Genomic DNA, 27,754 nt, shown 5'->3' with positions numbered 1-27,754 from the left:
GAAGAATCACAGGAATTCATGTTCCACCGCATTTATGAAATCTCACCAGAAATCCTCACATATTTAAAGTCCATTTTTGCAGACACAGAAGCTTGCATCCAATTTCATGCAAAGTAACCATCCTATTAGAACAAGGATTTCCGTCTGGGCTGCAGGACTCCCCGCCTCCTCCCCCATGCACCCCCTAAAAATGGTCTGCGCGCTCTTCTAGAACAGATCTAGCAGGAGGGAAGTCCCATTGCACAAGCAGAAATTCTTGCACCAACAGTATGTTTATTTAGCGTTACACTGGGTAGAACCAAGTAGAAACTCGTGCAATGAACTCCCTGGTGCATCGTGTGATGGGGTGTAAAGAAGAGGAAAGGGATTAGACACGGGCAACTCAGCAAGTGTGAACTGAAGGAGTCAGAGGTGCACTCAGGGCACATTATTTTATAGCACCGTTAACGTGCACGACACTGCTCAGAGGCCAAGGGGTTTGCAATCTAAGACAGTGATAGGGAATATCAGGTTGAGGGGCAAAACACGGCCTTCCAGTCCTCTCCATCTGACTCTCAGGACTCTCTGCAGGCCACATCTCCTCCTTAGTAATTCCCCTCACCTGTATGTTTCATGCCCTTCATTAGTGTGTGTCTGGTTGGAATTGGTCTTGGAACTCTGAGGTCTTTTGCTTGCCTGGGCAAGCACAAAATCATGGAATCATAGAACTGTAGATTTGGAATGGACCCCAAGGATCACATAGTCCAACCCCATGCAAATCAGGAATCTGAGCTAAAGCATCCCAGAGAGAGAGGTCCATAAATTTATCTGCAGTTTCCCCTACCCCACCCTATAAAAAGCATTACTCAGAATAGTGGTGTAGTGGTTGGGAGTTACTCGTGCGTAATCCTGCTCCGTTTGAGCATTAGATTGCCTGGTTAAACCATCCGGACTGCACAGCCCATCTCAGCGTGGCTGCCCTCAGTCACTCGTAGAGTCTGTCTGTGGGCGTTTCTTAAAGCGTTGCCAACGTAAGAGTTGTTTGACGCCTAATCGTCTCCGCCTCTCACTGCGCGGGAGTCTCCTGCGCAGGGTGGGCGTGGGCAGCGGGGTGCTTGGGCTCTCCTCACTAACTTCCAACGAAGAGTCCTGGAGCCCCTGCACCTCCCTGTCCCGTTGCTCTCCTGGATCCCTGGTGTTACACTCATTCTCTTCCCCTTCTTCCCAGCTGATTCTACCCCTAGCGCTGGGACCTTCTCCTGCAGAATCAGAGACCCTCTCCTTCTCCCGTGCCTCTGATGTCAGTTCCCTGACAAGTGGTTTGCATGACCCACTAATGAAGGTATCGACACAATGAAATACAAAACAGGAACAATTAATTGCACCTTTATTCAAAATCCAATGAAAACTATTTAGTTTAATTAATTCAACAACATTGAGGGACTGGATCCAGTGATACCAGCTTTTCAAAGTCTGATAATCATTTCTATCTCTTCTAGGTAATCCCACTGTCCCCCAGGGGGAGGTACTGCCCACTATGGGAAGCACTGAATTAGATGAAGGAAACAAGACAGGGAAAGCCCTGCAAGAAATTGAGCTCCCAAACCATTTAGCAGTTTATAAAACTGATCCTGCACACAACTGAGCAGGACACTCAAAGCATCCATTCTTTAAAAGGGTTGCAGGCTAGCGTTACCAAAAGTTATCCAACACCAGCATGTCTTTCCATAAGAAAAAACAGTCTGGTGTTCGAAGATATGCCACCATTTTAATGGCAGCAAGAAATGTGCTACAAACTGCCAAATGAACACCCCAATTTGAACTTGGAAAATCCTTTTGAACATATGCTGATCAAGGTTGTTTGATGACACTCCCCACCTTGCAAAGTCAAGGAATTCAAACCCAGTCATTGAAATTAGCAAAAATAAACACAACTCATGGTAAATTTTAAAAAAAGGCCATGTTAGAAAAAACAACAGAAGATAAACGTAACTTAATAAAAGTGCATGTGCTATGTACAGGTATTCTTTCTATATTTGAGTGTGTTATAACAACCTGATTTTATGCAATTTAAGTCACGGACAGGTCAAGCCTAAGCTCTTTTGCTGCTTCTATTCCTTTCTATGGGTTTGTATTCTGCACCCTTACCAAGCTGCCTCAATTTCAACTGAATGCCACAAAATCATTGGGTACAGTTGCTTAATCACAGGTTTTGGGTTGTTGTTTTTTCATAGGATAAAAATGAACTTAAGTTTCCCTTTAAGCAGGCATCAGTTGATAATTTTCACTTAATTCCCTGAAATTCAGGATACTTTCCCCAAATATTCTGCTTTAAATTCCGAACCCTTAAAATCCATGCAGAATGTGGGGAGCAGCCATTGTCCGTTTTACAGTAAGCAATAGAGAAGCGATCTGTCCGCCCCCACAAGTAAAGCATCACGGGAAATGGGGTTTCCCCACAAGAATGTTCAGTCATGTGAAAATATGGCTCGTCGTCATATCAAATGATGGCTAGAAACAATATTTAAATACATAAACATTGTAAACATAAGCTTCTTCTCACAGTAATACAAAGCTGGCAAAACACCTGGACCGTATATAAACTAACCTGCATCTTACTATGGATAGAAAAGTGTTTGGGATGCAGGTCAATAGCCTCAGGTGTGGCATACAAAAGGTACAAACCAATCATAAAGGTAGTGGGAAATCAGAATGGGCAGTAAACAGTTCAAAAATTTGCAAGTTGGCACAATGATTTGGGTTCATCATGGAGGTCTTAAGATCTCAAAGTCATCCACCACTAAAGAATGCAAGGCTGTTGCATCCAGCTTACCATTCCCAACATGTTTAATGGCTCTGCTGCTTAATTAGTGTAATGAAGAAACAAAGCATCTCAGGGTAAGTGCCTGAAATACAGCACCAAGAATTGGGAAAAAAAATCCACCTCCCTTTACTGAATAAAGGCACAGTCCCACAAAGATCATGACTGCAAAATAATCACCAGATAAAATAGCATCCAAGTCTGCAAAATGGCATGCTCTAAAACCAATGAGCTGGGCTCTGGGCCAGGGAAATCTCATGCTACGCTAAGCTAGTTATTAATTTGCCAAAGCGCCTTTTACCGCTGAGCCAAAATGGGGCTTGGAGATGTCCCATGAGCACTTTTGTTCCCCAAAACTCACACTTCTTTGGGGCTTGCTTTTTTTTTTTTTTTTTGGCATGCCTTTGCAAAAAAAAAAGTGAGGAAGAGGGAACATGTCCTTGTTGCCAGTTCTCCTTCATCCCAATCTAGTCAAGTAAACAGCAGACAAGCCAGGCAAAATGCGATAGGGGTTCCACATCTGGAAGGAAGCATTGCTGAAAGTAATATAGTACAAATGGACAACATCATAACCAGATGTGCATCTTAAGTTGCAAATCTTGCAGAATGAAAGCCCCAAATACCTGGAAGACTTTCTCCTTCCCTACAGAACCTCTCAGGTGTTGAGATCGGCAGAGGGGCCCTCTTGGTAGTGCCTCCACCCTTAAAAGGCTTGCAGGGAGCGGTGGCCTGGAAAAGGGCCTTCTCTGCGGTGGCCCCTAAGCTGTGGAACTCCCTGCCCACATAACAGCGGCTGGCACCTTCATTGTACAGCTTCCAATGAATGCTGAAGATGCACCGCTTTACCCTGGCTTTTCACACTCGAGGTGTACTGTTTTAGGACCCACCTTATTTTTATGATTGCAAGTTGCTTTAAATGTTGTGTTTTAATGCTGCAACCTGCCCTGGGACCTTAGGGTGAAGAGCGTAATAAATAATAAAAACTAGAGCAAGACCCATAAGGAAGGCTGATGGCCGAAGAATGGATGCTTTTGAATTATGGCGCTGGAGGAGACTCTTGAGAGTCCCATGGACTGCAAGAAGATCAAACCTCTCCATTCTGAAGGAAATCAGCCCCGAGTGCTCACTGGAAGAACAGATTGTGAAGCTGAGGCTCCAAGACTTTGGCCACCTCATGAGAAAAGAAGACTCCTGATGTTGGGAGAGATGGAGGGCACAAGGAGAAGGGGATGACAGAGGACGAGATGGTTGGACAGTGTTCTCGAAGCTACTAAAATGAGTTTGACCAAACTGCGGGAGGCAGTGGAAGACAGGAGTGCCTGGCGTGCTCTGGTCCATGGGGTCACGAAGAGTCGGACAGGACTAAATGACTAAACAAACAAGAGCAAGACAGGGAGCATCAGCCCAGCAAACTAGTCATGTGTCCAATATGTGATCCCTGATTGGCTGTGTAGTCCCTCATGATCCGCAATATCATAGAAATGTAGAGTTGGAAGGGACCCTGAGGGTCATCTAGCTCAATCCCTTCCAATGGAGGTATCACCTGTTTCAGAGTCGTGAGTTTGAGCCCCTTGTTAGGCATAATATTCCTGCAAGCGGTGGGCTGCCTAGATGACCCTGTAGCCCATTCCAGCTCTAAAATTCTTTAATTCTGGTGTGGTTGCTTGGTTTTTTAAAGTGTGTGTGTGTTGAAGCAGGCTAACAACACCTGCAAAAAAAGAGAAGTTCAAAATATTCGGAATAGTGGATAGGATTTTTCAAAGATTCCACTCACTCCCCACCCCCACCCCATGCACTGGAAAAGGAACCTCACGTAAATTTGGCACAGCATTACTTTTTCTTCAAACTAATTTGCTCTAAAAGTGCAATTAGCAGGCAATATACATGTGAGTAATATTAAAGTACAGCTAAAACACATTTTTGTCTGTAGACGTTTAGAGAACCTAATGGGTCTTCTGGCTGAAATGCAAAAACTGCTTTTTTTTCAATTTTGCAAAAACTGCCCCCGAATTCAAATTCAGGTGCCGGAGAAAACACTTAATCTGACACTTAATTCACAAATGTTACTTCTGGATCCCAAATTTCTCACAGAGTTCAGTAAGTCCAGAGCGAATAACGATAAATCGGCAAATTCAACTTTTAGAACTAGCTTTGACATAAGACACATGGTTATGCCGAGGTAAATTTAGAATGGCACTGAACTACTGTGTTCAACACCAGAGAAACCCAAGGTAAGGAGGATTGGATTCTTCCTATAAACTATTACATCACATCTAAAACTTGTTTTATGAAGTAATTCTTGGTAATAAATCAATCATATTCAGCTAAATAGACTGTATAGCCATAGGAACAATGAAGTTCAAACATTGCAGCTGTTTCTTTTTTCAATGATATTAAATATGTACAGTGTATCACAGGCATCTAAAACTGGCTTTTCAAAGAGGGGCGCCTCACGCTTTTCCTCTTAAGTATCTGTTTAGAAAAGACAGTAGAAATAGGAGAGGATTTCACTTCCAGATCACTGGCACGAACTGACAGTGATTCCAATTAAGTCAATAGGTGATTGCCACTAGTTTAGATGGCCTGAAAAAGAGATTAGGCAAACTGATGCATTTTGAGTCCGGTTATTAGCCACAATAGTCCAATGGCACCTCCACGTTCAGAAGCAGTAGTATATCTCAAAAAATGCAAAGTTGTTGGTAACAGAAAAGGAAGAGCTGCTGCATCTGGGTCACTCACTGCTGGTGGAAACAGAAAACTGGAAAATATGGATACACCAGTGCAGTGTAGTGGTTAAGAGTGCTGGAGTATGACCCAGGAGACCAGGGTTCGAATCCGCAGTCAGACAGGAGGTGACCTTGGGCCAGTCACTGCCTTTCAATCTAACCTACCTAGCAGGGCTGTTGTGAGGATGAAACAGGGAGAAAGAGAGCATATATGCTGCCTTGAAGGAAAGGCAGGATAAAAATGTGAGATAGATAGATAAATAAATAAATAAATAAATAAATATTGGCCCCAATCCAGCAGGTATAGTGATTCACCGATCACATGCTGCCAATACAAGTCAGTTCCCTTATGGCTGAATAAACACAGCAACTAAAAGTGCTATTCTAAATTTTCAATTATTGTTAGTCATAAAATGCGTCATTTGCAAATCATGCTTTGCCTACATTACCATGAGTGGACTTCAGGAGCCTCCCCAACACACTGCTGTATTCTATTCATTCCCTTGAATCACAGTGCAGTTTTCTTTCAAAAAGTCAATGAGCATGCAAGGAAGTATCTGCCACAAATCAGGATACTGCCCCATTCCAGCAGTAGAGATTAAGCTCCTCATACTTTAGCAGAACTTCACTGCAATTTAGAAGGGGCTTATCAAAATCACCTCCACTGCTCAGCATTTGTTTCTTCCAGTCCTAAGCCCTCTCGGGAATTCAGTCAGCTAACACAGACATTGGAGATCTTATGGCTTGAGCTCCAAGCAGCAATTTCTGCAACCAGCTTCTCGGGGGCGCTACGTCAGTTTCTTCATTCTGCGGTTTTGTTTGTCAATATTCATGGTGGCTCGATCCACAGAAGAAGTGATGCCATCAAGGGCTTCGTCCTGCCTTTCCAGTTCTGTCTCCGTTTCCAATGCCAGGCTCTTGAGTTTCCGGAGAATCTGTTCAGAAAAGACACCAAGATCAATTTATCAGCAACACTTGGTTAAAAGCTTTGCCAGCAATTAGCACAACACCCTTTAAAATATTTCAGATTCTTTACTGCGGGGTGAGGAGAATAAAAAAAATACACTCTTGGAAGAGACCTAGAACTTATCTAAAATCCCAAATAATGTATTCCTCTGATTAATTGATAAGAGGGCTATCTTCCAGTATGGAGGGACTGCTGATTAATTTTTTTGTGCTGGATGAGGCAACATAGATAGGGAAATTCTGTCGATGAAGGATCAATATCAGAAGACTGACAAGACGAGGGTCTTCTAGTCCCAAACCCCTATTATTTCAATGTATGACACATACAAGATATGGTGCTCAATTTCAATTATTTGTGATAGGCACTGATCTTCACAACATTGCTTTCCAGAAAAAATGGCTCGTTTTTGAACATGTGTGCAGGTATGCAGGGACTCTCTCACATAAACACACACACGATTTTATTGTTGCTTGTACCCAGGCATCGTTAACAAACATTTCAACCTGAACAGACAGTATTAAAAATTATTATAAGTGAATTTCCTATGTATGCTTACTCCAAAGTAACTGCAACTGTGTACAGTGAGGTTTGCTTCCAGTTAAGTGTGCCTATGATTTCCACCTCAGTAGATAAAACATCAGTTCTATTTGTTCTGCCTTAATAACTTTTCCATCTGCAATGTAATGACCAACTGAGGCATAGGCAGCATCAGTAAAATAAAAAGGGAGTAAAATAAAAATCCATTCTTTTTTCCAGCAGCTGACAACAGCTGGATTAAATCCTCCTCTTTCAGCAGCTTTGCAGCTAGGGCTGCTTCGCGTGAGAATGAGGTTTGACTCTGAGGTTGGGCCAAGTTGGGGGAGAGAGAAAGAGATGGCTATTTTGGTGGAGTAAAATGATGACAAGATGTCTGGTCATTGAAGCCTGGGCTCAACCGGTTTCCTAAAAGATTCAATGCCCTTTTTAAAAAAATCAAACCCTAATTTGGACAGAGGGATTACAAATCAAAACTGAAAACTTCATTTTACTGTACAACATGATAGCATGTATTGGGTAATCAGCTCCCCAAAATCTGATAATCCGTCATTAACCAAGGAAACTCTGTTATGCAAACCAGCTAATTATAGACATTCAACAAGTGTCCCCATTTAGTCCCCAAACAGCATGATCCAATTAAAAAGCCTTTCAGGGAAAACACTGCTGAGGAGCTTCCTTCTCCGTGGCAATGAACTGCATACACCTATTTCTTACCACAACACTTTTTGCACTTGTCCAAACGCAATTCATTCCCACTCTCTCAGTATCCATCTATACGGTCATGGAGTAAACCATGGTATGGTCTGGGTTGTCAACATGTCAATTGCTCTATCAACAGCTGCACACATGGGCACCAGAATGAGTTTCTACATTCTAGCAGGAGAGGACAGTACCTATCAACACTCATCATATGTCCTGTGCATCCCATTCCCTCATTTCTCGGAATTTCATTGCCTCTGGTAAAGGAAAAACTCTCAGCAGGAAGACACCTAATGGGTTTTGAGTTGCTAATTTGCAGTGATCCACCTCTAACTGGATGGAAATGGAGATGTGCCCTCTCTCAGCTACTCACACCTGTTCATTGGCCCTTCCTCCAATGACAGACCAAGGTAACATTCTCTATAAAGATTATAGGACTTCTCTGCTAAGGCAGCTAGAGCCCACTGTTGGAAGTTTGGGTGCAACTCAGCTTGCATAAAAGGGGTTTAGAAATGGAGTGGAAGGCTAACGTTTTCTCTGACATCATTTCTCCATTGGCATCTAGTTGGCCATCGTAAAAACAGGATGCTGGAATAGATGGGCCATTGGCCTGATCCAGTAGGCTCTTCTCATGAGCCCGGGAAAGTCTTAGTCAAGCCCTAGATAGCCACATTTCTCTGGAAACTTGCATTCTTTCAACAAACCCCAATCCTTCTCCTGTATCTCATGAGCCTGAGCCAAAATTGCACTTAATTATTGTAAGATTAGGGTAGATCGGTCAACCAAGTATGTGGCACTGACTCAAAGTACTACCACCATTTCTGCTCTTGCTGAATATAGCTGGAATATAGGACCAGCACGTGAAGAAGCAACAAATTTCCTCAAGCTGAACATCCTACCTCACAGGGGATTCTGCTTGCTTTGTGCCAGAATTCTTCCTTGAGGCTGTGGGGGGAAAGAAACCCTTCACATGGGTTCTAAGGAGAGGGAGGCTTTGTTTTGTTGGCAGGAAGGGAGGGAATGTGTAACCAGAGTACAGGAGGCTGGGCAATTATGAGCCAGGAGGTCAAGAAGCAGGAATGTCAGGCAGATAAGAGGCAGAGGCAGTGTATGTGGTAGCTGCGAGCTGGAGGCCACATTAGTTTGAATGAACTATGGTTGTTGTTTTTTAATAGAGCTTGCATTCCATTTTGGTATGCATTTTTATGCTGAGTAATTCTGATTTGAAATAAGCAAGTATTTACACTTTCCTTCCCTCCTGCTCCTATGTTAGAACTAGCCAGACCCTGGCAGGGCAATACAAACAAATTAACCATCTCCCTTCTAGACATTTACTCCATGCTCCACAAACCACGCAGCAAGAAAGGAGGGAGTCCCTAGTTGAAAAATGGGAGAATAATAAGTATGCTGCAGACCAAGAAGCTGGGCTGCCCACCTTGCTATCAGACTGAACTGATGCTGACGTACCTGTTTGAGTTCCTGAGTTTCAGACTCTGAAACCACCTGCTCTTGCTTCTGTATCTGAGCCTGCTGGCTTCCTTCTGCTCCTCGCGAGGAGGAGGGTGCCGGTCCAGATTGCACTATGTTTCCTATCAGTCCTGTTGCTGCAAGAAGAAGACGGCAGGTTGGAATCCAGAAAAACAACAGTGCTTGATATATTTTATTTGGAAAAATCCAAAGCTTTCTATTCATTAGGGTAACCATTTCACATGCCATGGACACAACTGTACATTGATATAAATGTAGGCTACCCAAAGCAGCAACCCTATATTGAGCCCATACCCATAGCTGTCAATATTTCCTTTTTTTAAAGGGAAATTCCCTTATTCTGAATAGGATTCCTCGCAAGAAAAGGGGAAAGTTGACAGCTATGCCCATACCCCACACCCCCTCCATAATGTGAAGGACTTTTCACCCTGGGGGGGTTTTGATGGACACCTCCTTGCCCAGGCTCCATGTCACCAGCTGATGCCGTTGTGGCAGCAAAATTCTCAGAACCATGATGTCAAAGTCAGCTGTTCCTCGGAGTGGGAGATCTTGACACGGGGATTACATTAACACATTTGTGTGCTAAAGAACAGGCAGTTCTACAGGCAGTTCTGCAAAGGGCTGTGCGCCTTTCAACCAGCGTATTCTTGCTTAAAGAGGTGGTGATGGGGGAAGATAGCAACACAGTGACACCTGCAGGATAAAACATGCTATTAACTGCAAACAAGACTTCATGTAGCAGATGGAACTTGGTGCAGCGAGGGTGGGGAGGAATCAAGACTTGCTAAGCATGGGGGTTACTCCCTCCATGCAAGAGCTTCCCATAAGGCTTCAGAGTTCACCACTGTTGAAAAGGGAATACTGGATGAGAGACCTTCCGTCTGCTGCAGAAATATAGTTTTCATATCCTGATGTGGTAACGGCCTGCAATTGCTTGCTTAGGAAAAACTTATTCATGGGCTTTCCTGTAGGGCAGCATGCACTAAAGGAAAATCCACAAGGCTTCCTGCAAAGGCAGAGGTCACCTTCTGATTTACCACTTGTTGGGCATATTAGGCAAGCTCACTGTGTGGCTTGCATTCTGAGAAGTGGGTTGTGACTGGGCTGGTGGGAAGAGGCCAGGGGTGAACAACTAGCAGGGATGGATCTGAATAACTAGATGAAGGTTTAATGGGCAACATGCATAAGCAATGCATGTGGACGACACCACAGTGCTCACTTATAACTTCCAAGCTAATGTCCACATGCTATAAGCCTTTGCCATAGGTGGATAGGATTGGAGTACATGAACAAGCCCAGAGTATGATATCCTGTAGGGGACATGGGCGCTCCCATTTCTGGAGAAAGGGAAACAGGAAAGGGGGGGCGCAACTTCCATCCTGGCGCAAATCCCACAGAACAGCCCCCTCCCCTCTCATGCCCAAGCCTACTCCTCCTCTTGGGGTTTGGTAAAGGAGGCCCAAGTTGTCCACAGCCTATTGCAACTCTGAATTTCCCTCGCTCTATTATTTGGAAAGCTGCATTAACTTTTCTCTTAACGTCAGTGCTGATGCCCTTTCACTCCTCTCCCTCAATACTGATTAACCAGCAGGGTGCAGGTCCTCTGAAAACCACTTGCAAAGGCAGTCAGCTAGGCAACCTCAGAACAAAAATGTAAGCCGGATGATATTGGGGCTCCCGGAGTGAATCCACATGGTAGCACGCAGGTGGCGACTCCTGAAACAGCAAGCCACCTGTGGTTTATTTAAAGCTCTGGCTCCTATCATGGCATCTGATACCAGCTAAATGTGGCAATTAAAGGGCATTATTTGCAACACAGATAGTTGCAGGTGCTTAGCACCAGGAGTATCTCATTCTTGAAATGCTCTGAGTACCCCCCCCCAACCTGTGGTCCTTGCTGGAAGGGAGGAGGACAACACATTTTAGAGGAAGCTGCCACTGCCATATAGCATCCTCCACCACCCCGACAGCTGTGGGGCAACGGGCCAGAAAGTGCGTCGGAAGCTGAAGCTCGCTCTTGGTTTCGAAGGACCCATGCCAAAACGTCTGGCCCTGTGACAGAGCCTGCTCCACTGCTCTGGATTGTGTTACTTAATGTAAAAGGCAGACACAAAAGCTACAGCTAAAAATAAAAGCTTCTAAATCCCCACAGGAGTAATTACTGCAAACTCTTAATCCCCTGGAATTATTTGGTTATCGCAGCATTAGCTCCTGAGCTGGGACCCAGGCAGATCTGCTACAAGAGAACCATTCATACCGGTATAAATTTAAACTTTGTCTGAAATCATCAGCTTGTGCCCAGTGAATCAAACTCCTGGTACAGGTGTAACACTGTAATTTCCACAGTAACACACTGGCTGAAACTTGTTTCTGTGTGTGCTAGGGATGTTCTGCAACTTCCCCTTTCAGGTGCCTCTACTAAAACTTTAGCTGCTTGGTATACACTGCTTTATAAGAATAAGTTCAGGATGGGAAGCAGGCACACAGACAATGACTCAAGTGTGGAGAAATATGGCAAGTGCAGGGCAGCACCATACTCGGACAACTGTGAATTCTGCTAGAGCTCTGGTTAAGTTAGGGTAGATGGTGATCTCACATTCTGAGTTGCTGAGCTGAGACTCAACACAGATCCATCAAAGTCACTCCTCTCCGCATAAAATTAATTCATTCCATCAAATTTGTTATACCTTCCTAATAAGAGGTGGAAAGTTTTTTCTAAGGCAGACAGTGGACCCAAGTTGGAAGAGGACATATACTCAAATTTTGATCAATGTGGCTCCTACAAGGTTGAGGAGTAAGAAGATAACACAATATATGTAAACTTGCCAATACCGTTGGTAGGCATTTCACACCTTTTTTTTAAAAAAAAAGGATACACAAACATTTGAGATGTACATGTGAACTTGCAATGTGCACATGCTGCAAACTTGTTTCTGACAATGTACATTTTCCAGGGAAGAGGAAGTGCTGTGGCTCCCTGCCATGTGTACATAAAGTAGACAATATGTATATACTTTTCCCAGTGTGTACAGAAGCACCAAGTTAAGGAAGATGCTGTATCTGACAAATGATTGGTAGCCTCAAATGTTCAGAATCCCAAAGAGCCTCAAAACTTTTATTTGAGGCTAAATTCTATCAGAATTATAACAATACAATGGTTTTTAATTCCTTCCACTTGCCTCATTTCCTCACGCTCTGCACCTATCATCAATAGTTTTGATTTATTTTCACAAACATGAGAGCAACAAGGGGAGGCTCAGGTTCATTTCCCAACATCTCCAGAAATCTCAGGGAGCAGGGCTGGGAAGAACCTCTGGGCAGGACTATGGGAGGCACTGCAGGTAGCAGGAGCAGACAACCATCAGCTGAATGAACTGGCAGCCTGATTCAATACACGGTGCCTTCATACGAAAAGTGTCCTCACAATACAAGGCATGCGCAGCAAAATTAACTACCCTGAGCAATATGGGGCACACCTTCCTCCAGAGCCTCTAGGTTAGTGTCTCTCAATAATTATTCAGTTCTAGCAAATTCTACCTTGGAATAAAGGCTGACCTGATGTCCCAGGAAGCCACAGTGTGGTGCAGTGGGAAGGAGGGGTTTGAGTCTCCAAGAGTCAAGGTCAACTCATCCTTGGTCATGAAGCTCACTGGGTGGCATTTGGCAAGTCATTCTCTCTAGTTTGGTGTTTGTGTACGCATATTGTCCTATTGGTATCTCTGGCAAAATCTAATTTGTGCTTACACTGTGGCAACAGGGAGAAGGGCCACAGAACACATGTTTGCATAAAAAGGTCCCCGCTTCAACCTACAGCATCTTCAGGAAGAGCTGGGAAAGACTGGCGTCTGAGCTAGCTGGATCAATAAGCTGACTTTGGTATAAGCCCAGACTCCAGCGTCTCGTCCCCCCCCCCCCCGGGCTGCAAAAGCAAGCAGACACCTGGATTCTGGAAGGGAGGAAGCAAGACAATGAACCGTAGCACCCAAGCATCCTCATCAAATCAAGTTTTGACAATGCCAATGCATTTCAGCTCAGGGGCAATTCTCCTTTCTGGGAACTGTTCCATGAAAGTGTCTGCCACTTCCAACAAGAAACCTATGGCTCAAATGCCCTGGGATATTCCCAGACACAAGGCTTTTTAAAAAGCCGAAAATACTTTTGCGATATTTCCTTGATGATTTTGCTCACTGCAGTTTAAAGCAGGTTGCAACAAACAGGTTGTGCCATTGGCCCGAGGAAGAGTGGACTTGAAGCAGAACCATCAATGACTTTTTTATATTAGACAGTCGAAGGATAGACATACATGGCTCTAACTATTAATAATAGTAATAACGACAACCTGTGTTGCAGGTTAGGGCAAAAAGAAGGACCTCAGCTTCCAGAGGTTTAAGATTACTGGTTTAAAATGCCAGAGAAGATTGAATGATAGCATTTTGCACCTAAAATTGTGGGCCTCTAGATTCTGACAGCTGAACAAGTCACTTTGGTAAAACGAAGTGCTCTTTCAGATTTTATGTTCAACTAAGAGGCAAGTGCACACAATTCATGCTATTCACAGTTTGATCTCAGCCCACCATTCAACAGACAATAGCTAGTTACAAAGCAGCAATAGTATGCCCATGTGTCACTTCATACAGGGACTCTACAATAAGTCTCTGGGTTGCCTTGATCTGTGAATAAAAAAGACAGATCTACTTGCTTCCTCCCTGACCTACCACTTTAGGAAAATTAATTTTTTGTTTATGTAAAAAGAGATGGAGAAGAGAAAACACTGGCGGGTAAGGTGTGGTGGTAGACTACCATCTAGTGGCAGTGCAACGTCAATGGCAAAATAATATAGAGAATGAAAGAACAAGCAAGATGACTGGAGTAGCTTTTGGGGGAATTGCAAAAAGTCAAAATTTCCACCACCTCTTGCTTTCTGTTATTGATGTTTCCTACTTAACAGTAAAAACACTTTTTGGTTGGTGTGTAAAAAATAAAAAATAAAACTTACTGAAATATAGAAGTAGGAAAGAGGAGAGAGTTAAGATCCGGACCACAAAAGAAGTTCTTTATGTAACAGCAGTTGTCACATCAGGAACTAAACACCAATTTGCCAGGATGTAGCTCAGTGCTTAAAAAACCAGCAGGTTGTTTTTCCTCTGAGTTGTTAACGCTGACATTTTACCGCCAGGTGCCTGGGAGTTATTTCCTTTAAAATTAATAAGCTTTTCCAAGCACTGGACCTCAGCGACTGGTCAACAAGAGAACGTTTTAATCCCTGCTGAAATCTAATTTTAGCATGGGGCACAACAGAGCACAGCTTCTTAACAGATTGGCTTGTGATTGCATTGTATGTTTTTGAGTGCTGGAAAATTCTCTTAAAACAAAGTGTTTGCAAAACCAGATTCATCCCAACTGCTTAAGGAAGAAACACACAACCAAAGACTAAGATGCACAGGGTCTTCTGTAATATAACCCAAATGCTGTGCTTAATTGTTCAAAACAGCCTACTCACAGTTCCAAAATTTGGAATTTCCATAGAATAATTAAGACAGGAAATGATGGAAATGACAAAAAGAACACACTGGAATTTCACAGAAAGATGTGTTGCATTATGGTAATAGAAGGCTGGAGATGTAGATTCCATCTGGTCTTGTGTGTGCTGTGGAATGGGCTTACATCACCCATGTTTGGAGGTAGCAGTTAAAATGGGTCTATATGTAAGGATATCTGTAAGGCTTAGCAATCTCCAGTTTAAGCAAACTATGAAAGGAGGACATTCATTCAGTGAGATTCCTCCAAGATTATTTCAGTAATGTCCCAGTGGTCCTCTCTTGCATCTAAAACTGTACTGCAGAACTACCAGAAGAATATTATTTGCATGGGCTAAGGAGGACAAAACATTTGAGATCTAACAATCAGCAAATTCCTAGTCCAAATTCTACTGCAGCCACAAACTCATCAGCAATTGCTGATATTAATGCAAACCTGCCTTAATGCATTGTTGTAAGAATTACTGAGATGATGTATTTGAGGTGCTCTGAATACTCTTAAAATCCTCTTAAAATGCCATGTATTATTATTGCTAATACGTGTTCTCAATAAATGCACTAAATTTATTTAACAGATGGTTAGTTCTGTTGATTAATATGCAGGATTAGTGATCATCTTCTTTCTGCCCTTTACCTGCTTGCCAAATGGAAGCGCCAACATCTTCCTGATGAGTCTTCCTTGCCCCAGCAAATGCCAAAGCATCTTCCATGAACTGTATTTTCTTGCTGAACTGCATCTCTAAGATGGGGATGGCTTCCGGCATCTTTGCTGACAGCAGCCGATAGCTGATGTCTGGTTTCCCAATGAACCTCTGGCGGACGCTTATTTCATATGGTGTATGAACTTTGACATCGTCTACATCCTTCTTGTCAAACCAGTGAAGGAGCTGAGAGTTGGAATCGCTGATCTCCAGGCCAGAAGCCAGGAGGGCGAGTTTGCCTGGCTTGACGTTGGAATCTGTCCTTTCAGTGATAATAACTGGGATTCGCAATATTACTCCATCCTTGCTTCCAGAATCAGAAACGGCAGGGATTTCCTTTGGCTTTATGTTTAATGGCCCCTTCAACAGTTTGCTACCAAATGGCCACCAAGCGGGAGATTCCAGTTCTGACAATAGCCTAACAGGAAGAAACATACAGCATGATCAGAAACAGAAAGCTATATTGGCATCTCACACACTTTTCCTTGAAAAAGTGTAGTTTCAGCAAAAGAAACAGAAACTGCCTAGCTGGATCTGACTAAGGTCCAGCTACTCTAGGTCCAACAGCAACCTGCAAGATTCTCCTAGAATACCCCACATGCAGGGCACGAAGGTGATGGCCACCCGCTTTTTTTGTCCACAGCACTTCTATCATAGAGCTAATAGTTGCTGAGAACCCCTCCTTCCATTAGTATTTCCATTCCATTTTTAAAGACATTTAAGCTGCCATCCATCATCACATCTTTTGGTGGAGGATCTGTAAGATAAAGTAAGCTGAGAGAGGAACTTGCTCAAGGTCGCCCCGTCCCCCAATCTAACAAGCTTCACTGATGAACTAGGAGCCAAATCTCTATGAAGTCCAGCATTGGTTCTTAAAACAAAACCTTATTCTTCCAAGCACCTATCCTTAAAACATACTTCCATCACAAAGAGCAGGCACAGCAAATTCAAGCACGTAGTGAAGAGAGAGCAATACTTGTGTATACACCTGTGCTTGCAGGCTACTAAGTCTACATCTACCACTGACTGAGACTGCAAACAGTCGCTTGGAAAAAGCTCTGGCATTGAAAATCAAACTGGAGACAGGTTGTGCTTAGGGCTGCAAACATTACATTAAGAGGCTGCATGTGTAACTATGCATTCCTAGCTGCACAACTCAAGAGAATCTCACTTGGTTTGGCACTGTAAACCCAGTCATACAAAATACTGCCTTGGTTTTGGAATCTATCCTTACCATTTATTTTGGTAAGCATTTGTTCCGACATTACTGGAATATTCAAGACCAGTCTAGTACGCCATTTCCCCTATGAGGTTGTTAATCATTATGTATATTGCAGGCCTGAAATCAAAGATCAGTATGTGAAATTCAGTTCTTCCCCCTCTAATGCCCTGCCTAAATCAAAGAGCACCAAACATTTTTGCCTGCCTGTTCTGTATAGTGGGGGTGGGGGAATGCAATATGGCCATGAGAAGGCTGCATCTCCTTTGAGCTCTGAAGACTGCAGTTTGTTTTTAGTTAGCTTTGAGTGTCTAGTCATTAGCCAGATTAAGTTTTTATATATTTCTTACAGTGGTACCTTGGTATTCGAACGGCTTGGCTCCCGAACAAATCAGCTCCTGAACGCCGCAAACCCAGAAGTGTTACGGTTTGAGAAGGTTTTTCAGAAGCCGAATGTCTGACACAGCTTCTGCGGCTTCCAATTGAGTGCAGGAAGCTCCTGCAGCTAATTGGAAGCCGTGCCTTGGTTTTTGAACAGTTTAGGGGTCCAACAGACTCCCAAAATGGATTAAGTTTGAGAAGCAAGGTACCATTGTATTATAACATTTCTTGGGAGGTTTTGAAGCTTTCAAGGATGACTGGTAAAGTCGAACAGCTCTGTGAGCAAGTGAAGATATCCTCCTCTGACTTGGAGAGGCGAGCAACACCAAGCAGTAACAACACCTAATTTTCTGAGTTGCTTTAACATTCGTATCTGAGTTCTGTATGGTTTCCCAGGATTCTTTGTGAGGTTTTCCCTTTTCCCACATCTAATCTCTCACCCTTCCTTTCGTCTTTCCCTCAACTCTCCTTGTTCTGGGCCTTCTTCCTACCCAGTTCTTCAGCTCTGTTTCCCTACCTCTCTCCCTGCCAAACAGCAACTGTTGTCCTTAGGCCTCGGGACAAGTTTTCTCCCAAGCTAACTTTTATGACAAATGCCTCTTGGGAATACCTTTACTGTGAGAAGTTGGAATGTTTATGAATGCTCCATGACATCACAGGTACTCAGCCAACTGGGGATGGGAGGGTCTATTCACAACAACCCTTGAATGTTCTTGTTATTCTCATTTTACACATGGTGAACCACAGCTAAGAATTATTTGTCAAAAGCCCAAGTTACATCATATTCTAGCAAATGTTCCTGTTTGGAAACTGGTGAGTCAGGCAGCAATTCTGAAGAAGGAAGCTAGCCAAGAAGGTTGAAACCGAGTATTTCTTTAATCTTGAATAATCCAAATTAAACCTGTAGAACCACAGTTAACCTCAAATCAAAATTAAATTAATTAATTTGGAGTTTGGAGATTGCTCAAGAACACAAGGAAATAAAGGTGCAATCACTGTAAAACATATTCAGCTTCCACTTGACGGAAAATGCCAGTTGTTTCCGATTTCAAAAGCCAATTAAATATCTCACCAGGGGGAGAACTTTTTTAAAAAAATCCAGAAAGGTAGGAAGTCAATTCAGTGGGTAGATCTACTGTGTCTAACAAAATAGTTCTCAAACTACTACCAAAGAAATGCATCAACAAAATTCTGCTTTTGTTATAGATATGTCTGCAAGTATTAGTTTCTCGGACTCAGAAAACCTTTCCTTGCGTCCTCCCAGTCTGGCAACAGACTCAGAATGGCCCCTTGTGGTATGATTGTGGAATTACTCCTGAAAGGTTACTCAGCTTCCACTTCACTGAGGTAACACACACACTATTTTCCGATTGGCCCCTTTGCACGACATCATCCAGGTGAGACTCTGGCCTGTTACAAATACCTATCCTTCCTCTGGGAGCTAACATCATCCAGTGAAAGCATTTTGAATCTGGCCAGTCCTTTGGTTCATCTGCCAACCCAGCCACCGACTCCTGAAATGGACTTGGGCAAGTAACTTCTTTCTCCACTGTTAAGATTTTATTCCTTTAAATTAAAAACAGAATGCCTAGTTCCACAGGCACAATGGAGCTGTGGGCTTGTTTCTCCAATAATACCTTACCTACGCCATGTGGCAAATTGCTTTTGAAACCAAGAGGTATTTTAAAAATAGTTTGTAATATGATACAGCCATCAACTAATGGGGGGGGGGGGGACACAATGAGAAACAAAAGCAAAAAAATTCAAAGTGTTTGTATAAGATCTAAAAAAGTGAGCCTAAAATAGTTCTTTCATCACGGGCCAAGCTGATAAGTTGGCTCTCTCTTGTCTGGTTATGTACATATTCAGCTATATTTTCCAAAACTTTGCAACCAACCAAACCAGGAATTTGTCTTTTTTATTTTTTAAAACGTTTAACTGTGGGCCTGCTGGATCACACAAAGGGATAGTACAGACTACCATATCTTAACCTAACAGAGATACGAATTAAACTTTGCCTGTGCACAAAACCCATTCACATGAGCCATGATTTAATAAGGAAGTCTCTAATAAACCATAGTTTCCTACTTTGTTAAAATAAAGAAATTGTGGTTATCAGCTTTGGAACAAGCCAGGATATTCAGTCACATTCAAGCCATGGTTTACTATTCTGACTTCTTCTGAAGCTGTTAACCACCGTTTCCTGTTTTGGACAAACAGAGAACTATGGCTAATTGAAGACTTTCTGGTTTGTTTCCTCACAAAAGGAAGGCAAAGGACCTGAGTGTGCAAGTAAAAGAATCATTCCGATGTCAGTTGTGTGTTACCATACCTGTCTGCTACATCCATCTCTGATTCAATCTTGTCCAGCCCTTTCATGATGTTATCAAACTGTTCCCCCTGGTGCTCAAGCACCTTTGCAGTGTCTTCTAGCCGTTTCTGGGACCCCGCCAGCAAGCCGGTCAGCTCTTGCCCCTTGGATGTTTGGGGACAAATGGCCCCGGCTGCAGCCCCCTCCGAGGAGAGCAGCTGTTCCCTCCAAAAGTGCTCAAGGATATTGAAAACAACATTTCGGTTGGGCTGAAGGGAACTGAACCAGTGCTTGGTGCTCTTTTCCAAAACAGTGAGGGAACTGAAGATGAAGTTGGAAGATTCCTTCTTGATCTCACTGATGCCAGAGAGATGGAAGTCAGCCAGGACCTCTCCAGATTTGTCAGCTGTAAATCTGACCGAAATGGGTGTCAGGCAGAGTTTGCCAGAAATCCATCGTTTCTCAGAGTTGATGTAATAGGAGCAGGGCCACGTGTGGATACGAATGACCTCATTCATCACCTTTTTGCTTGTGTCTTCTTCCTCAAGGCAAATGGAACAATCAATTTCTAAACAAGGAGCAAACAAATGATGCAATTCACGATTCACAACAAAATGACATTTTGACCATTCTATCATGTTTTACTGTAAAAAAATTGCTGTGAAATTATATCCCCGCTTCCCTAATTTTTGGGTGGGTTTGGACTGAAACATACAATCCAAGACTGGATTGAAATTTCAACCCACTAATCCCAAATCTGAACCCATTAATACCAAATCTGAACAAGGATCAATTGCAATATGCAGTCTCTCAGATGATCTCAGAAACTAGCATTTCTCAATTATGAACTATAATAGGTTGATATCTTGGTATGTAAGCATGGTGTTATTTATATGAGAAGCTGCCTTATTCGAAGTAAAACTATTGGTCTACATAGCCCAATGATGATTGGCAGTAGCTCTTGAAAGCCCCAGTGGGACATTAATTTCCCAGAACTACTACCAGAGAACTTTTTAACAACTGATGCCAGAGAGTAAGTCTGAGACCTTTTGTAAAATGCTCTATTGATAAAAAAAGGGAAAGATGGTATTTTTGAGAGACGAGAGTTGTGATTATAATAGAACCTATAAATATCTTGGCACAGATACCAAGTGACATTTACCTTTTCCATGCTGAGTAGTAGGAAGCAATTAGGGAGGCATCCATATAGACAAAGGCTACTGGTTTTCTTCCCAAACTATGTGGTAATAACTGTAGTAATTATGTCACACCTGAGTTGATTACATGCACAGACATCCATTCTATTACTTAGTGACCGTATCTGATAAAGGGTGTCAGTTCTGCATTTATCTACTTAGCATGTGAAAAGCAAAGCAAAGCAAAGTGTGTTCACTGCTGTACTTGGTTGCCAAAATTTGGACAGCCCCATTCTTAATATAAATTTGATATGCTGATAAAGCACACCAGTAATCAGAACTGCAACACTCCGCTCTGCTATCTGAGTCATAGAATGAAATCTAAACGAGAAAATAACTATGTGCTCCCAGACACTAACCCAAGGTCTTTTATTCCCCATCTTTTGCACCTAAAAAACCCTGATAGGGCTATATCACAGATAACAAGGATGCTGTTGTATCAGTGACTCCAGGGGCCAGGGAAGAAAGGAGAGAGGTGCTTAGAGAGAATAAGATGTAATCTGAAACCTCCATCCTGCTGAAGCATCAGCAACTGCAGCATCTGGAATTTGGGGTGCTCATAGGGGAGTTGGAGGTTCTGAATCCTGGATATGCAGAGAGGTATTTCACATAATCATAGAATTGTAGAGATGAAAGGGTCCACCGGAGTCAACTAGTCCAACTCCCTGCAAAGCAGGAATCTTTTGCCCAACATAGGGCTCAAGCCCATGGCCCTGAGATTAAGAGTCTCATGCTCTACCGACTGAGCTAATGGCTCACAGAGTGAAGCAGTGGGGAAAGAGATTCAGACTCCTTTGCACATCAACTGATGCCATTTGGAATACAATGGGGCTCAATTTAGCCCAAGAATCAACCAATCTAGTAATCTTATTTTTGAGGATAGTAACTCAGTTTGCTGAGCCCAGTTCTCAACTGAACCAACTGAACCAAAGAGGCCTTGCTCATCACTACACTTATGGTGTCTATTAACATTAAAAATAAATAAATAAATAATTTAGTGATTTCTTTCTGATGCTTATAGTCACGAACAACCCCACACGGATGCACAAATAATTCCGACCACAAACTGTAATGAAGCCTAATACGAACACACACACACCAAAATTTTCTCTAAAAACATAAATAATTCTACCACATCTGCAGTGCGTGAAGAGGACCTGATGTAAAGTCTTTCCAAGTACAGGCAACCTCCCCCCCCCATTTATGAGCATTCAATATGCGTGCAACTGCACACAAGTGATTTGCGCTGAACCCAGAAGTGACCCAAAAATATCACAAAAATGGACAGAATTGGGTGCTTGCAGGCTTTTTCAATGGTGTTTCAAATATATGTGATTTCACTTAAACACACGATGCCTTAGAACATAACCTGTGGGTATAGGGCGGTACATAAATTCAATAAATAATAAAAATATTAACAACACCTACGTAAATGGGGGGTTGCCTGTAAATAGATGATTTAGTCCAAACAGCCATATCAATAGGGATTAGACAATATAAGGAAGACCTAGAGACCAAAGATACAGGAGGATTGCAGACCATTATATGACCTTGCCTTGGTGGGTTATATTATAACCCACAAAGAGATCAAAACCTAACATTAGTTGCAGGATGCCATCTCCTGAGAAAATCAAGAGAGAACTGGTTTAAAAAAAAAACAAAAATAGAAAGACAAAAATTGGCAGAGAAAAGAATGAGATCCTATAGGATCAAGGCAACAGAAGGATGCCATGTGACACACTCTTTTAAGAAAGACAAAATATATTTCCACAATATTTATTCTCCAGTAAAGCATGTCTGGCACTGACTGCTACCATTTCAGCACTAGATAAGAATGTTTTTATCCTCCTAGGCTTATAGGCAGCTTTAATAATAGTGTTGTAATCCTGGCTTTAGGGTGTGTTTTGAGTAATACTGATATTGTGAATTGTTTAATGTTTTATTATATTATATGCACTGTACTGTACTGTAAATCACTTTGTGACTTTTAGTATGAAGCAATATACAAATCTAATAAATCAAAACAATATTTTATTATGTGTTCGCTTCTCTTGCTTTTACTTGCCTTGTTCTGGTGCCAACACTCATTATTAAGCAGAATGTAGGCTAGTACGATGTACACAAGTTTTAGAGGGTTAGCTGAGTTAGTGTGTTGCATAAATACAAGTGTTGTGGCACCATAAAGACTAATAGTTTAATTATGGGATAGGCTTTCGCAGACTAGTCTGCTTCATCAGATGTAGAACTATCCTGACCTTAAGTAGAATGGAGTAATAAGACTGGAGATAAATTAAAAGTGAATCTCATGTCGCAAATGAATACTAAATGGTGGGCCTTAGGTCTAGAAAAGCTGGCAGCAGTTGCTTTATAACTTAAGTAACATACAAGAGTAGTTGAAAAATATTTTAATTGAAATGAAATAGGTCAGATCAAGCCTGTGTAGCTTAGCATTCTGTTGCCAACACTGGCCAGCCAAATGCCTTTGGGAGGCTAAAACCTACAAAACATGCAATGAAGGCAACAACCCTCTCCCCCCGCCCCATATTTTGTGTTCAACAGTAACATGCCTCCACATGTGAAGGGTCCCTTTAGCCAGCGTGGCTAGCAGGCACTGACCAAACTCTTCTTTGTGAATTTGTTGAATCGCCATCTAAATCTAAGCCAGTGGCCATCTCCTCTTATGGAAGCAAGTTCTATAAATTGATTACCGTATGTGCCGTGTTACATGAAAAAGTATTTTCTTTCATCTGTCCTGAATTGCCTGCCAATTTCAGTAGATGATTCCAAGTTCTAGTATTATGAGACATAGGGGTAAAAAGTGTCTGTCCATTATGGAAAGTCCACTGTATTCTTTCTCCAACATGAAGATTCACAGTAAGTCAAGGCTAATAACTGGGGCTCTTCAGGCAATTATGTTATTATATTTGCAATTTGTTAGCCACTGCCTAGCCTAATAAACAATTTCAAGGCCTTGCTTGTTGCCAGACACTGAATAATTATGTCATGAATAATAGTCTATTATAAGCTTTTGATTGATCATTATGAAAGGCTACATGTCACTGCAATTTACATGCTGTACTCAATGAAGATCTAAAATGACATTTACGTTTCATATGGTGCCCATTAATTTAATCTACACAAGTTTGCACAGTGCAAGCTATTATCTGAGTTGCCAATATGAAAAAGAAAATCTTCCTGTTGTATTATTTTATTGCAGTTCGATGCCACTGATCCAACTATGGCTTACAATGTTAAACTATATCCCCTTGGTGTATCACAAAACAAAACAAACTGTGGACTTGCATACAACTGAGTGTAAAATAGTATCTTTTTCTATTTTGTATATCAATTAATATTTTCGGCTGGGACTAACGGGTGGGTCAGTATGGTCAAGGGCATTTTTATATTATATGTAATATAAGAAGAAGAGGAGGAGGAGGAGGAGGAGGAGGAGGAGGAGGAGGAAGAGTTTGGATTTGATATCCCGCTTTATCACTACCCTAAGGAGTCTCAAAGAGGCTCACAACCTCCTTTCCCTTCCGCTCCCACAACAAACACTCTGTGAGGTGAGTGAGGCTAAGAGACTTCAGAAAAGTGTGACTAGCCCAAGGTCACCCAGCAGCTGCATGTGGAGGAGTGGGGAAGTGAACCCGGTTCACCAGATTACAAGTCCACCACTCTTAACCACTACACCACACTGCCTCTCAAAATATCTTAAATGTTGCTGCTATCATTTGATAAGAAAGGCTGTTGCCATTGTTAACCTCCTTTAGAGGCAGGTCCACCCTCTGTAGCCTTTAAGTACTTTGTTACCTACAGGGTTGTTGGTCTTTGCAAATGAATCAAAGTTGCTCAGAAGAAGGAAAAGCATTTTGATGATGTATGCACATCTCAGAACAGGCAACATTTCAGAACAGACATTCCTTGGAGGAGGTGTGGGAGAGCAGAGGAAAGCCTATTTTAAGATGCTTTAATTTAAAAAGAAGTAAATAGAACATAAACTATTCAAAACAATGCAAAAGTCACTACAGTATTTTGCTGAATAGACAGCAAGCTATTTCTTCAAGCATCATCAGCTTCATGGCATGTTCAATGATATTTGATCACCTATTATTTGACCATCATGCCAATTCTAGAAGCAAGGTTTTCAGGGGGTTTAATGAACTATTTTAACTGGAAGCACCTTAACATAATCCATTAACAAAACCCTGATGCCCTAGTCACAAAACAATCCTGACAACCCCAAGCAGAAAATAATACTTAAGTAAATTAAAAGGTATAATGACTGCCTGTAATTATTACATAAAACATAGCACAAAATTCTGGAAGAGTAATCTAGTCTCCAATAAACAAGACTATATAATTCTTACACAGAGAACCTGTTCAAATAATGTCAGTCCTGGAGACATCTAAACATACACAGGAGACTAGTTCACGTATGTATTATTCTTTCCCAGAATGAACACAAAAATGAATGAATGGTCCATCACACATAATTGCCAACAGAAGTTCCAGCAAATGTAGTCTTTTTCAATAGTCAATTCATATTTGGTTTACAGTTGTCATTAGAGAAATCAAGTGCTCAAAAAACAATATACATGTGTCTCAAGCCCAACAATCATAGCCATTTTGCCTTCTATAAACAGTGTTTCATGCTGGTATGGTTTACAAGCACACACACAAATTACTTTGCAAGATATGTTTCCATACATATGTAACTATGTTGTTCCCAATGTTACCTTCTCTGGATGTTGATTCAGACAACCACTTTAAGACTGTCATCTCTGAAATTTTCATGTCACTGAGTTTTCTTTTAATTTCAGAGTCAAACAAAAATTGTCCAATCTCTTAGAAGCAGATACTTGCTAGCCTTCCAATAACACAAGGAAATTAAGAGTCTCTGGAGAATACTGGATATTATATACTCTTGGCTCTCATGAGTCACTGTTCATCTGTGAGCCAGTTACCATTTGACTAGTCATGTTTTCATATTGCAGAACCTAGTATACTATTACTATCCCAGGTATCACATGCAGACCACACTACAGCTGATCACTCGTGCAAAATGGTCTTAAAGGTGTCAGGTGAGCCATGCCAGATGAGAAACCATTACTCTATGTCTCAGAGGAGGACACTGGGACTACCCTAGGCAGATGGCTTAAACAGGAAAGTTACACCAAAAGAAACAAAAATTGTACATATTGCATTCAAACTGAGACACTGCTAACAGAGATTGTCTGGAGGTTCCATGGAAACAGGGTTTTTTAAGAATGCCGGACGTGAAGCTCTATTTTTCATGTTTTCACCCAACTAACTGCAAGAGGTACTCACAAAGGAAGTAGCCATAGATTCTCTTATCATCAGTGTCTCAGCATTAATGAGTTACAAGTTTGTTTTACCAAACTAAAGCCTGCCTTATATATTATACACAAAGAAACGTAACAGCAACCCAACAACCCATTTAGTTCCAGGAATGCTGCTTCCAATGGGAACTGGGAAGCAGTGATAGCTACGTAGGCTCTAAGTCTACTATTATATGCATCAGCATATAGGCAAGGACCATTTTGCGCATGTTCAAAGCACATAAGCATCGCCACAAACCAGGAAGTGGCAGTAAAAGGGGGCGTGGTTATATGCGCTCCGCTACCACGGATGATGACCCAGAATGCAACCCCTGCACAAATCGTGGATTGCCTGTATAATGTATAAAGGTAAAGGGACCCCTGACCATTAGGTCCAGTCATGACCGACTCTGGGGTTGCGGCGCTCATCTCACTTTATTGGTCAAGGGAGCTGGCGTACAGTTTCTGGGTCATGTGGCCAGCAGGACTAAGCCGCTTCTGGCGAACCAGAGCAGCGCACGGAAACGTCGTTTACCTTCCCGCTGGAGCAGTACCTATTTATCTACTTGTACTTTGGCGTGCCTTCGAACTGCTAGGTTGGCAGAAGGGACTGAGCAACGGGAGCTCACCCCGTCGCGGGGATTCGAACCGCCGACCTTCTGATTGGCAAGTCCTAGGCTCTGTGGTTTAACCCACAGCACCACCTGCTATAGCTTGGTCTTAATTCTTACCCACCCAACTCCTGGTTTTCTAAGAATCAGTGCCTTTCAATTTAGAATGAAAGAATGCCAGAGCAGCAGCCCTGCTAGGCCTGCTGTGGAAAAACAAGAGGCCAGGACCCAACTGAAGGTTTAGAAGTTTGTTGCAACATGTGATTCTAAACCTGCATCATATTGTGTGTCATCATTTTGTGTGTCTACAAAAATCATGTTGCAATAAATTTGAGATGACAGAGAACTGTTCGTCATGTCAGCCTGAATGGATAGTTCAAAGTCATTCAGTTCCATAGTAGTCAGGCTGCCATATCTTTCCAATAGATCTAACACTGGAACAATTACTGAAAAGCCCCTGCCACTTTAGAGCTCACATATCCTTGGGGTATTATTTATTTGTCAGGTCACAGAACAGATCCAGGCACTCTTGGAGGAAACAGATATTCTAGATTCATTTCAATCAGGGGTTAGGCCGTTTTGGCATAGAAACTGCATTACTTGCCCTGAATGATGACCTATGTTGGAGGAGAGACAGGGGAAATGTGTCCGTGTTAATTCTCATTGACCCTTAGTGGGTTTTTTATATCATTGACCATGGTATTCTTCTGGAGTGACTGTCCAAGTAGGGGTCAGTGGCACCGCTTTGCAGTGGTTCCAGTCCTACATGGATGGTTGTTTCCAGAGGGTGATACTTGGGGAGTGCCAATTATTATTATTATTATTATTATTATTATTATTATTATTATTATTATTATTTATACCCCGCCCATCTGGCTGGGTTTCCCCAGCCACTCTGGGCGGCTTCCAGGAGAATGTTAAAATACAATGATACCCTTCAATGCAGGGTTCCTCAGGGTTCAATTTTATTTCTGCTTCAGCACGTTAGCAGTGCTGACCTACCTTAGAAGTTTGTTACAAACACACAATAATAAATGTGATTCACTTTTTTCCTAAGAAATAATAATGTTATTATCAGATTCAAAACACTAGACAATGTTTACCAGGTACAGTGTTATCCATACTCCGTTATTTACTGTTAAGCAGCCTTCACCAACCTGGTGCCCTCCAGATGTTTTAGACTATAACTTCCATCAGCTGTTCTGGCTGGGGCTTATGGGAGTTGCAGTGAAAACATCT

General features: G+C 42.2%; 1 protein-coding gene and 1 long non-coding RNA gene across 10 annotated transcripts in view; one reads left to right on the top strand and one right to left on the bottom strand.

Moving 5' to 3' along the window:
- Window positions 1-216: 216 nt before the first annotated feature.
- Window positions 217-1,935, top strand: LOC310689617. The gene is made up of 2 exons (XR_014517562.1): window positions 217-856; window positions 1,297-1,935. It is a non-coding gene; the product is annotated as an uncharacterized lncRNA (long non-coding RNA).
- The window catches only part of SNAP47 (synaptosome associated protein 47), a gene marked incomplete at its 5' end in the record, with an annotated part of 29,800 nt that continues 3,395 nt past the window's right edge, over window positions 1,350-27,754 (bottom strand). For 4 of the 9 annotated variants that reach the window (XM_083467094.1, XM_083467095.1, XM_083467093.1 and 1 more), the window contains 4 exons: window positions 1,350-6,461; window positions 9,197-9,333; window positions 15,389-15,873; window positions 19,388-19,904. In XM_083467094.1, the coding sequence (XP_083323220.1) occupies window positions 6,315-6,461; window positions 9,197-9,333; window positions 15,389-15,873; window positions 19,388-19,884 (1,266 nt within the window). In that variant the 3' untranslated portion in view covers window positions 1,350-6,314. Of the gene's footprint in view, window positions 6,462-9,196; window positions 9,334-15,388; window positions 15,874-19,387; window positions 19,935-25,301; window positions 25,360-27,210; window positions 27,319-27,754 lie in introns of those variants that run through there. The other 5 variants (XM_083467090.1, XM_083467089.1, XM_083467091.1 and 2 more) reach the window with 3 other exon arrangements.

The sequence above is a fragment of the Podarcis liolepis genome, assembly GCF_965112155.1.
Source record: "Podarcis liolepis genome assembly, chromosome: 12".
Lineage (NCBI taxonomy): Eukaryota > Metazoa > Chordata > Lepidosauria > Squamata > Lacertidae > Podarcis > Podarcis liolepis.
The sequence above is the reverse complement of the archived record's forward strand: the minus strand, read 5'-3'. Positions and strand labels throughout refer to the sequence as shown.